General features: G+C 33.3%; 1 protein-coding gene across 2 annotated transcripts in view; it reads left to right on the forward strand.

The window, feature by feature from the left end:
- Grip84 (Gamma-tubulin ring protein 84) overlaps window positions 1–13,007 on the forward strand; it is a 94,162-nt gene that overhangs the window by 42,945 nt on the left and 38,210 nt on the right. For both annotated transcript variants that reach the window (XM_089103626.1, XM_089103631.1), the window contains exons 3-6: window positions 5,365–5,527; window positions 7,722–7,848; window positions 9,917–10,106; window positions 10,564–10,679. In XM_089103626.1, coding sequence (XP_088959752.1) covers window positions 5,365–5,527; window positions 7,722–7,848; window positions 9,917–10,106; window positions 10,564–10,679 — 596 coding nt within the window. The remainder of the gene's footprint in view (window positions 1–5,364; window positions 5,528–7,721; window positions 7,849–9,916; window positions 10,107–10,563; window positions 10,680–13,007) is intronic.

Consider the following 13,007-nt stretch of genomic DNA (forward strand, 5'->3'; position numbering starts at 1 on the left):
CAGATTGATTAAATTCTGTATCAAAATCCATTTTTATAATATATGGGATAAAATTGAAAAAAGCTACGTTCTAGAGTGAATAATTTTTTTATCAACATCTTTTGTCAGATACAACGAATATAATTGACAAAATCTTAATATCAGATTGTTTAAATTCTATATCAGCATCCTTTGTCGGATATGCTAGATATAATTGACAAAATCTAAGTATCAGAGTGATCAAATGCTTTATCAGCATCCCTTGTTGGATATCTTGGATAAAATCTAAGTACTAGAGTGATTAAGTTCTAAATCAATATCACTTGCTTGGATACTTGGAATAAATTTGACAAAATCTAAGTATCAGAGTGAATAATTTTTTTTTTATCAACATCTTTTATCAATAAAGGATGCTGATATAGAATTTAATCACTCTGATACTTAGATTTTGTCAATTTTATCCGACATATCCGATAAAGGATGTTGATAAAGCATTTATTCACTATGTTATTTAGATTTTGTCAATTATATTCGTTACATGTGACAATAGATGTTGATAAAAAAATTATTCACTCTGACACTTAGATTTTGTCAATTTTATCCCATGTATCCGAGAAAAGGATGTTGATATAGACTTTAATCAATCGGATACTTAGATTTTGTCAATTTTATCCGATATACCCGACAAATGATGTTGATAAAGCATTTATTCACACTGATACTTAGATTTTGTCAATTTTATCCCATGTATCCGAGAAACGGATGTTGATGTGGAATTTAGTCACTCCGATACTTAGATTTTAATCACTGTGATACTTAGATTATGTCAATTTTATCCGACATATCCGATAAAGGATGTTGATAAAGTATTTATTCACTCTGATATTTACATTTTGTCAATTTTATTCTGCTTATTTCTGTCAATTTTATTCAATTTTAATCTTGCTGTTCATAATGACATATCCAACAACTGATGTTAATAAAGAATTTATTCATTCTGATACCTAGAAACTATCAATGTAATCCCATACGCCTTACAATAGATGTATACAAATTCTTTTTCTCACATCCTTGATGTTTTAGAATACATTCCAAACATTTGATTTGCTAGCATACTCTAAAATTAATGAACACATAACAATGTAATGCTTAATATATTTTTAATGAAATAATGCTATGTAGAATATTAGCACAAAAATATATTATGATACATTATTAATATCATTGAACAATTTGGACATTTTGAATATGTTCCATAAAATAGTTCACCATGTTCTCTCTTGATATTGTAGTTATTGTCTTCTCTTAGTTCGTAATCAGTAAAATAATCATTATTCCATTTTGAGTTATACACAATTTTTACTGGTGTGTCATCGACAGGCTCAATATGCTTTTCATCTTTGGTGTTATTTGGTTCATTTACTGTTTGATCAATGGCAGTAACGTTTGCTGGTACTTTGTTTTTCATCGATTCATCTTTATATGCCATAGTGATATTTTCCGCAATTGCCCTTTTTATTTTTCTGGCAATTTCACTATCTATTATCGCATTATTTTTACACAGGTAACAGTTTCGGCACGTAGACAAGATATGGTTTATGATATTAGCAGAAGAGTAGGCCTTTCTTTTTTTGATCTTCCGTTGAATGCTAATACCCGAAAGCTTACGATAGGATCTATCAGCAGGTAATGTGTTACCTGCAACAGTATCAAGGAGTTGTCCTCTATCATCAACGATTATTTTTATGTTGGCATTCTCTTTGAGTGTAATCATCTCTGGAGATCTTAATCTTGCATATCCACCAACATAAGAGTTGAATTTTTTCGGTACTCCAAAGAAATTTAATTCCTTACTGTCATGGCAACGCATGCATACATTTCCAATAGTGCTACCACTTGTACTTGTTTCATAGTTTAAATACTTCTCCTTGTCGGCATTCAATGCTACAATAACATTGTCATGTGAACACACTTTATTAAAATGCTTCATCTTCACTTTTTTTAAAGATATGACTTATATGTTTATCGTTCCACTGCATAAAAAATACTGATTTCATACATGCAATAAACTAGATTGTGTCGATAACGCGCCATAAAGTACCAGTGGGAAAGCCGCATCGTGTCTCTGAGCAAGCATAGAGTACAATTGTACTCTATAAAAAAATTTACTAGATAAAAAAATTTATTCACTCTGACACTTAGATTTTGTCAATTTTATCCAGCATATCCGACTTTCTCACAACTCTTATTTTTTAAACAATAAAAAACTTTAGCCTAAAGAGCGAGGCGTTGAGGAGGGGACAGTCCCTTTCATATACGGAATAATTTCTGTTCGTTTTAAGTTTTAACGTCGTTCCTTACTTTCAGTTAAAAAAAAACTTGTTTTTTATTTAATTTCATGAAGGATTGATGAAAGAAGCAAATCGTTAGTGAACAAAGGAAGGGTTTGAGGGGCTGAGGGTCATATTAATAAGTACTCTGTTAGTTAATTTAGTATGATTAGAATTATTCAAATAAGTAGTCTGTTTACTAAAAAAAATGAATTATGGAATATTACCTCCTGTTGCCCTTTCATTGCCTTTTTCATGAAGGATTGATGAAAGAAGCAAATCTTTAGTGAACAAAGGAAGGGTTTGAGGGACTGAGGGTCATATTAATAAGCACTCTGTTAGTTAATTTAGTATGATTAGAATTATTTAAATAATTAGTCTGTTTACTAAAAAAAATGAATTATGGAATATCACCTCCTGTTGCCCTTTCATTGCCTTTTTCATGAAGGATTGATGAAAGAAGCAAATCTTTAGTGAACAAAGAAAGTGTTTGAGGGACTGAGGGTCATATTAATATGTACTCTGTTTATTTTATTTAGTATGATCAGAATTATTTAAATAAGTAGTGTATTTATTAAAAAAAAATGAATTATGGAATATTACCTCCTGTTGCCCTTTCATTGCCTTTTTCATGAAGGATTGATGAAAGAAGCAAATCTTTAGTGAACAAAGATAGGGTTTGATCCTCAAACCCTTTCTTTGTTCACTAAAGATTTAAAACTTCGAGAAATTAAAAAAATTGGGGGGTTGAGCGTCACATGATTGGTACTATTTATTAGGGTAATGTTGTGGGGGCTAAGTCGGGAAGCACGGTAATGAGTTGAATCAGAAGGGTGTCAGGGGTTAAATGGAAGATTGTTTTGTTTCATGGATTAATTCTCTTTGTCAAAAAGAATGCCCTATGAATTACTACCTCATTTTATATGGATTATTTTGATTGATTTGCCCTAAGGAACACTGTAAAAGCATAGGGAAATCATGAATTACATTGACTGTAGGATTATGTTTATGATTCGAGTATTTTATGTAAATGTAAGGTGAAATGTGAGGTTTTTGAATTCCTGAGTGCAAGAGTAGGCTGAGCATTTAGTTTGAGAAAGATCAAGTCACTTAAGTTAGGAATGAATTCGCGCAAACAGTTGCTACTTGGTGCCAAAAAAAATGACCGAATGGTTAGATTCACTTCTATATGTAGCATTTTTAACAGAGATGGGGAATGGTTTTTTATATATTTAAAAAATTGCAGTTATAAAAAGTTTAGAAAATTGAAAATGTAGTTTAGGAGTTAAGTCTTAGTACTAAGATTAAGATGCTGAAAGTCACGGAAAAAAAACAGTTGTTATGCATGGTCCTGAAATGAGGGGTCTTCAAAAACAAAGGAAGACGGGCTACATATTTTCCAGAGGAATTACCCAAAGGGCAATTTCAGGCATTCCTTTCAACGGCTGCATATCGCCAATTGAATATTGACGTCAGACAGCTTTGAGTTGGAACAAGTTTTTGTAACTTTACTGCTATTTAAGGAGTTATATATCGCAATTCTTCTTTTATTTTACTCCGCTTTTCTTAAAGTTTTGTATTATAGTCCATAAATGAGCTATTAAAATTGTTATTATATCAAACGACAAGTTAAGAAAAAGCTAGTTCAATTTCTTGGGCTTGACCTATAGTGAATGAAAGGTTAAGGTGGTCAGGTCATGATTCACAGCTAATGTTTGCTAGGTTCCCAAAAATTGTACTTTTCGGTAATCCACCTTGGTCAAACAAGATAAACCAATAAAATGTACAAGGATAACTTGTTGGAATAATATATTCGATTTTGTATATTAATACAAAATGCTTTAGAACTTGAAATCGCAATTGAAAGAAGAAAAACAAAATGGAAGAAATTAAGGAGAAAGTAATTCAGCTAGTAAAAATTAGAAAATAATTTATCTCTTGAAACCTTCACCCAGCTTTCCTCAGAACCAAAAGAAGAACAATTGATTTTTCTGGTTTCCACTCGCTGAAACCAATTGTAGTTAACACATCTTGAATTCACTTCCGTATAATTTACCCCTTCCCCCTAATGCCCAAATATATAGCCCAAATTACATATTTTCCGTGCATCTTACCATGCGGCACTCTTGTTTCAACCCATGTACCCATAAATCGAATCAGCGCTGACGAAGTCAACAAACGGAAGACACATGGGAAGTATATATCTTGGTCATTAGATTTGTTTTACCTATTATAGTAGATCCATGTCTAAATGTGGATCCATTTTGTCCATTTCTATAGATTTCAGCGTCACTTTGTACATTTTTAACGAGTGACTTGATGTAAAGATTAGAGCCAAAAATATGACAAAGGCGTCTCGGCCATTTGGTAAAATTTCAGCTGAAATTTTGCCTCTTTTGTTCGATCTGGTTTTTGTTTCTTGCTTCATGTTCAGTCAGTGTAGCCTTAGAATTTAGTTAAGTATTGCTGAGAGAAGCTCATTCAAATTTAAGATCTAACTTAAGTGCATACTAATACTACTACTACTAACAACTCACCGTGGCAACAAGTCTAAGGCCAACATAGCTACGTACGCTACTCCTCCATCTCAATCTATTCAAAGCCTCCCTCTTTACGTCCACCCATCCCGTTTCAAATGTATCGTCTGCCCCCCAAGCACAAAAATATAAGTCCCTCTCACCCTCTCCCCCCCATGAAAAAATTCCTGGGAATTATAACTCGATCCTCAAGCCATGTAGTGACCAAACAGGGTTTACTTTATCAAACTACATATAGCCTAAATATCGCCCCGTTTTAATAAAAACCGCGTAATATGTATAGAATCTCTTTAAACTCCTTGTAGTAATCGTTTGCCTTCAAACATTCAAGAAAGAAAACGTACACTCCCTCTGGTAATCGGAAACTAAGTACCCTAGAGAAATAATCGGAGTACCCTAGAGAAATATGAGCTTCTGGTAATAAAACTACGTAACTGTTTTCAAATTTGTGAATGGCTAGGCGTTATGGACGCCTACCAATTTTGTAAGATATTTATAATAAATGTGCTTGATTTCAGGCCCTGTGCCATTTGAATCTCAAGAACATCTAATAGTGGAAGATCTTCTCTATGTCCTCTCTGGTATAGAAGGCCAATATATATTCAGCGAAGTTAATAATGCGGTACGAACATTTACTGTTGACGAAACCATGAGCCCACCTTTAAGAGATATGGTAGCAAGGTTTGTCTTTTTCTTTTCTTTATAAGCTGAAATTCCCTTTAAATAATTCAGAAAATTACTAAGCTTTGCTTTTTAGTAATTTTTCAATAATGTACCATGTTGTGTGATTTGTGACTACTTTTTCGCATTTGCTATATTTCTGAATCACTGTCAATGTCAATGTGTCACTATCATTGTGTTAGTTTTATTTGCTGTATTTGTTCCTCAATATGTGTTCAAATATATTAGTGTACTTTAATCATCTAAATTAGAGGGTGTTCTGTTGACTAATTTTGCTTACCTCCATCCTTATGAAATACTTCAGGGATGCGCCTTCCCAATTTTTTCTCCATTGCTTCTCCAGATATGCTACTCTGTCAGGTAAAATTCTGGATATTCATATGATATGCTGTCCGTCAAATTTGTGAAGAACAAAACAAAAAACCAGTCATTCAGAAAATCATAAGGCAAATTGTAACAACGTCAACAACTTTATTAGTTGCATCAATTATATTTATCTTGTAACTGAAGAAAAAAAAACACTTTTCTGAATGGGTATGCTAGGTATATGTGTGCATATTTGTTAGTGAATTTAGTTTGTTCAATTAACTTTAATTAGGAATTTCATTAACTGAGAATTCAGTTTGTCAAAGAAAATAAACTATAAAAAAAAAACAGGCAATGCCATCTAGTGTTATTCAGAAGAGTCGTAAAGTAAATTGCAACAACATCAGCAACTTTATTAGACGCATAAATTATATTTATCTTGTAGCTAAAAAGAAAAAAAACACATTTTGCTAAGTCGGTGTGCTAGGTATGTTTGTGTACGTCTTTTAGTTTAACTAGTTATACTTTAGTTTAATTATGTTCTTGTTATGTTTAATTAGTTTTGTTATTTTATGTTATGTGTTATGTTCTTGTTATGTCTAATTATGTTTAATTAGTTTAATTTAGTTTAATTACTTGACTTCCACCGATCCTCATGAGATATTTTGTGGCGATTGGACAATTGGATGATACGCTGCCTGTCAAGATCAACCTCTTTCTAGGTCTTCCCCGTGATTGATGTTCTTTAACAGTCCCTTTGCGTGAAATCTCAAGTAGGGAAACAGGGGTCAGTCTGGTGGCGTGTCAAAGTCAGTGGGCATTTTTCACCAATTACTTTAATTCCTATTACTGGTTGACTCTTGCTCTCCTAGTGTCACGGCCTTAGCAAACACGTAAAATATATATAATAAAGCTGAATTGTAGAATGGGAGGATAATTCTTTAAACTAATGCTGGAATACTAGGATTGGTGGCAACAAGCTGCTGTTGCCACCAGGACTGGTTACAACAAACGTGGTTGCTTTAAAACTTTATGCTAAATGTTTATTTATATATATTTTATAATTTATTTATATATATATATATATATATATATATATATATATATATATATATATATATATATATATATATTATAAATATTTATTTATCAACGAATGTCTTGGCTTAGTTTTAGGTAATCATTTGAGGTGCAGCATATCAAACAATAAGCGCCACAAAAGAAGTGGCTTGATGTCATTGTTGAGGCATGTGATGAAAAAAAGGTTAAGTTGCTTGGGACATATTGTATTGATGAAAAATGATGGGCTGTGGCCAGTTTTGTAGGCCAACTTGGACCAAAGAAACAGCAGGGTGTCGTCAAATAGTTTGAATTATAAGACATGGTTTAAAGGAAGCGGGAGTTTTATAGGAAGTAGCGAAAAGTGGAGCTCTGAACAGTGAGATTGTAGCTTGTGATTATGGGCTGAACTCAAGCGGCTTAATGCTGCGATGAGCTTTTACAAACATACTAGACCTGTTGAATTCAGACAAAGGATTACGTCGGACTGGTAACGCTCACCCCTTCCTTCCTAAGTTTTCTTTTAGGTCCCTTTCATTGGGACTATTTTTTTTGTCTTTTATAAAATTCAGCTAAGACTTATACAGTACCCCCTCCCCCCTACAAAAAATTAAATAACAGTGGCTGTTAAATATACCTTTTCGTTTTTTACAATCCCATCACCACTTCCAGTGGTAATTCTCTAGTCCCTCTCCCCAATTGCAGAACCGGTGTGTGTGCATATGGCTTGTATATTTCCTTATTCCTTTTCAATGAATGAATTGTGTATGAATGTTATTATCTGACAATGTTTAGTTGTATGTTTATTATTATGTTCTATTTTTTATAGGTTTCTTCCATTGTGCTTGGATTTTTCGACTGTTGTGAAATTCAGTGAAGACTATTCTAGATATGATAATGGATTAGTTAGTCAAGCTCTTTCCGGTGGTATTTCTGTATTACTGAAAGACTATATAGTAAGTATTTATTCGTTTTCTTCGCGAGAATGATGCTTGACTTTTATGGAGTATGTAAAATCCTCTATTTGGGTATTAGAAAATTGTTTCTTCGAACGAAAAAGTGGTTTCAGCTATTTGAAAATCATAATGAGCAAAAGAAAAATTGCTAAACTTTAAAGAGTCAAACTTTTCAATTTTCTCTTTATTTTTGTGAATTTAAATGTTTTTGGCCTTTGAGGCCAATATGGCAAGGACGCCAATAATTGATCAGATAGACAAATTTATTTTAAAAAACGGTGAAAAATTGAAAAAAAAACAAAGAATTAGGGCACCCCCTGGATCCTTTGTCCCCCTGGGTCTGCAAGTGCGTGGGCGCTTCCCAAGTATCCCAGGAATCACACAGTTGAAAAAACTGTATCAGCAAAGTTTCAGTTAATATTCCTGGGCCCTCTCTTTGGTTTTCGTGAAAAATGTTACAAATCAGCTCAACAAGGGCTTGAATTGGCTTGGTGTCCCTAAAAAACAAACAAAAAGGAAGTATAAACTGTAAACAGATTAAAGACCGATCGAGTAAAAGAACACAATGGCAAATACTTCGAACCAATGTATACACAAATTTTTTGTATCATGAATTGTTGCTGAACAAAGGGAATGTGGCTTTTGATGATGCATTTTTTTTTTTTTTGAAGGTTATGAACTGCTTGTCTATAATCTTTTTACTTTTTGAATAAGATTACAAGGTTAACAGCATTCAGGACAGTAAATAAGTCCAACCAATACAAGAAGGTATCCAAAGCCATCTGCTCCAAAAGACAAATTGTCAAACTGTAAACAGTCAAAGTTTTCAATTTTCTCTTTATTTTTATGAATTTAAATGTTTTTGGCCTTGAAGCTTCTTTGTGTTCTCAACACAGAATGGGACAATGCTACAGTGTAATTGTTATTAGTGCCGGAACAGATCGAGGAAACGAGCTATATCGTCTTTAGCATGGCTGCGCTGTGTAGGCACTATGACGTTAAGTAGCATGTTGGCATTTTTTAGATATTATTACCCACTATTACCTTTCAGTCTAAGGAGATTAGTGACTCATGATAATTTCTATTAATAAACAGATCATCCTGTCATCTAGGGTTTAAAATTTTGCCTTCTTGAGACTTAAGAAAATTATCTATTGATTACCACCATGCTACTTTTTTTACTGATACTTTTCTATTGCCGTTAGATCATCCGTCAGAACGCCTAATTTTCATTCCATTACTTAGTTATTGTTACAGGATGCTTCTAAACAGTCTGTTCTCGTACTTAACTGGGCATGAACAGAATAATCGTTAAAATCGTTAAAAGTTACTTTTGGGCAACTATCATAGATGATAAATAACGCTAGGTCAGCAGAGACGACAGAACTCGTACTGCGAAACTGGATAAATGGTTAACGAACTTGTAATGATTCAGTAGCTTTTTAAAACTTAATTAATACTATTAAGGAAATAATAGTTCCTTGGGGTGCACCGCAACAAATGTTAAAAAATGATGAAATCTGATTATTATGCAGCCTAGCGTATGGTTTCCGACCCATCATGAAGCTAGCTATCATCCTGATGAGGAACTGTTGAGTGACCGTAGCTCTAGCTTATTGTAAAGTGAGTTCATGGTCAAGACTGTCCAAAGCCTTGACAGTGTTAATGTATTATTTTGATATAAGTATCATTGTATTGTAGACAGCTTGTCCGCGCATTTAACATGGCATGAATAGAACAATCGTTAAAATTATTCAAAGTTACTTTAAGGCAGCTTTCATAGACGATAAATAACGCTAAGTCAACTGTGCACGACAAAATTTATAGCCTGAGACTAGATTATTCGTCAGCAAGCTTGTAATGATTCAATAGACTTTAAGACTCGAATAAAACTGTTAAGAAAAGAATCGTCCCCCAAGGTGCACCAGGACAAATTTTGAGAAAGGATGAAATCCAATCATTGTGCTGCATAACGCACTTTTGTCAACCTGTCAAGATGCTAGCCATCATCCTAAAGGCAGCTTCCATAGACGATGAATAAATGCAATGGGATATATTTATATTTCAGGTTCTCATAGCCCAACTTGAGACCGAGCATATTCAGGGATCTTTGAGTATGCAGAAGCTGTATTACCACCTTCAACCAAGCATGTCTACAATGAAATTTTTATCCTCCATTGCAGAAGATATAAGCAAGGATAATATAAAAGGGGGTGCCATTCTCTCGTATTTGTACAGAAGAATATCGCGAATGATGGGTAAGGGTTTTTGTCTGTTCTCATTCTTTTTCGTTTCTTTAAAAAAAAGCTTGATCTTCCAAAAGAAGACCAGGGTAAATAATCGCATCTCGTACGAGACCATATGTTGGATATGGGTACGATCATTTAATAGAACTTCCTTAATTAATTTACAGAAAAACTAGATTACGAAAAATAAGTAAAAACTACCAAATGAAGACTCAAAAGGACTCTGCAACAATTCAAACCATGTGATTTGTAACCCCATTTAATAAGAGAACAATATGGAAACATCAGAGAAATGTAGAATAAGTAGATTATCTACATTAATGTAAAAACAAATTGTAGATAATCATTTTGTTTGTTGCTGGATAGCAGATGTCGTTTTTGATTTTTTGATTTTTTTTTGCTTTGTAAACTCACTTTTGTTCTCCTTACCATCAGTATCTCATTCTGTTTAATCTTACCTTTGTTATAGGCAATGCAGAAGCACAAAAATTGTGTGTATTTCTGCTTGAAACAAGTGCTAAGCCTTATTTCAACATTTTAAAGCAGTGGACGCTCAAGGGAATTATCAGAGATCCGTATGGTGAGGTAAGTTTTCTTAATATCACTATTTTTTTTCTTTTTCGTTTTTTCAGAATTTAAATACAGAATCCACGTAAATGATGATCTGTTCATGCAAGCTGATGGGAAACGCTTGCAGAAGTGAATTTGGAAAATTGACCCTACTTTACAGTTGTATTACGGTGACTATATTTGGAAATAGAATCATTGTGGCTTCGTAGAAGCACAGTTACGTGTTGATGATTTGATTTAGTTGAGCTAAAACGCTCTTTACTCTCGAGACGCACCTCGTAATTGTGAATGATATAATATATTTTACGGTAAAAGTATTGTACTTGAATTTACCTCTCTGTCCAAAGAACGTTGAAACTAAAAAACTAACCAAAATCACTGTGAAAGTGTGGGGGGGTTGCTGCTGATTTCAATCCCTCTAATATTTAGATTAGGATATAATTTGCGCTTTACTGAAAAGAATTTCAGTGAAGGATCAGAAATTCTTTACTGAATTTTACACTGAGATAAAAATTTAAAGCGTTGTTTGGAAGGGAAAGAAATACTTGTAAAAGTCTGCTCCATCTCGTTGTGTTTTGTGCTAAGACAAATTGTGCTGTATTACTTCTAGAGGGAAGGGGGAGGGTCGCATCTTCCATGTGTGACAACAGCCTGCTTATAATAGGTCACCTATAACCATCCTCTAATTTATTTTCAACATTTTTTTATTTGCTATCTTTAAAAATCGATTATTTTGAGTATTGTAAGTGTTTAAATGTCAAGTCAGTGTTTCACATGTTTTTTTTTTAATTTATTGTAAAAAAAAATTAGTCTTGATTTGATGGATTCGTAGGTTATTCCGTTTGGTTTACTTCTCGGGTGCGTAAGGTCAAAACCTTGTTCAAATTACCAATGTAGGGAAACAGGTTTTTTTTTTCTTATTTTTTTCTTCGCCCATTTATTACTCTTTCCTACTAGTACTTTTAATCCATTATAGTTTTGATTTTCCCGAGTGACGTCATTTCTCAATTTCGTGAAATCTATTTTGAGATATGTCAATTTTCTTTTTCTTTGTTGTTTCTTTAATCGTAAAAATGATAATATTGTCTTTTTTTATCAATTCTCATCCGAAACCTCACCCTGGAATTTTTTTCCTTTCTTATCCTTTCTTTCCTTTCTGATCATAGAAAGTCCTTAGTTTTCTGATCAAAATTTTCCTTTCTGATCACAGAAAGTCCTTGGTTTTCTGGTCAAATATTTCCTTTCTGATCATAGAAAGTCCTTGGTTGTTGTCTATATATAATGAGACCTAAGGGGTTGTTCACGTGTTTGATTAGATGACTGGGAAAGTGGTTCAAGTTTTATTTCAGGGATTACTAAATTATCGGCTTCTCTTACAACGGAACAGAGATTCCGGTGATTTAAGAATAAACGAGTCATATTTCGGTTTTCTCAAAAGAGAAGCCGATACTTTAGTAATTCCTGAAATAAAACTTGAACCACTTTCCCAGTCATCTAATCAAACACGTGAACAACCCCTTAGGTCTCAAAGTGTGTCTGCAAGAAATGCATTAATTAAAATCCGAAATCAAATTAAATAGTTCTCCAATTTATTTAATTGCTGGTTCGTTTTGTTTTTTCGAGGGACTGAATTGGTTTCTTTCTCTTTGTTCAGTTGTTCGCTAGTATCCGTCGATGGCAGTTCAGTTTTTTTTGGATTTCGCGGAAATCGTTGATATTGTCAAATAGCTAGCTTTTATTGTTGATATGCAGTTGTTTTTAATTATTCTAAGTTTTTAGTTTTTATTAATACATCGTTTTGTTTCGCGCTGAAGAAGAGAGGCGTTTGTCCTCTCGAAACATTCGCTCCGTTTTTTCAGTATCTTCATTTGGCCTATAAAAACCCTATTTTCGCTCGTATTTCTTTCTTTATACAAAGACTATCAGTACATAACAAGTGCAAGGTATAGGAAATTCCAAAAACAGAAGAAATACAAAAGTATTTCACTTCTAGCAACGCGCTTTTTTGGTTTTTACTGAATATAATAAATCCAATAAACAGATAAAATGCAGGCAATATTCATTGGTGTAACTCTGTGGGGGCAGGTGCTCTTAAAAAACTCAATTTTGTCCTTAAAAAAATCTTCAGAGTCTGTCGAGTTAAGCTCTTACCAAAGACGTAAATATCTTTTCCTATTGTTGCCTATTGCCATCATTTCCCCATCGAAAATTCATTGCTACGCCCACAGTGAGATGTGGCTAAAAGTGCTTGATATATCATGTGGCAAAAGTCTAGTAAGATGTTTTACTTGTGTAAGGGTAAGTCTTATTCCTCTCAGTTTTAATTATTAATTATTAATATCT

This window comes from Artemia sp. Qi Xiang Cuo, chromosome 2 (genome assembly GCF_049724085.1).
Source record: "Artemia sp. Qi Xiang Cuo chromosome 2, ASM4972408v1, whole genome shotgun sequence".
NCBI classification, from domain to species: Eukaryota; Metazoa; Arthropoda; class Branchiopoda; order Anostraca; family Artemiidae; genus Artemia; species Artemia sp. Qi Xiang Cuo.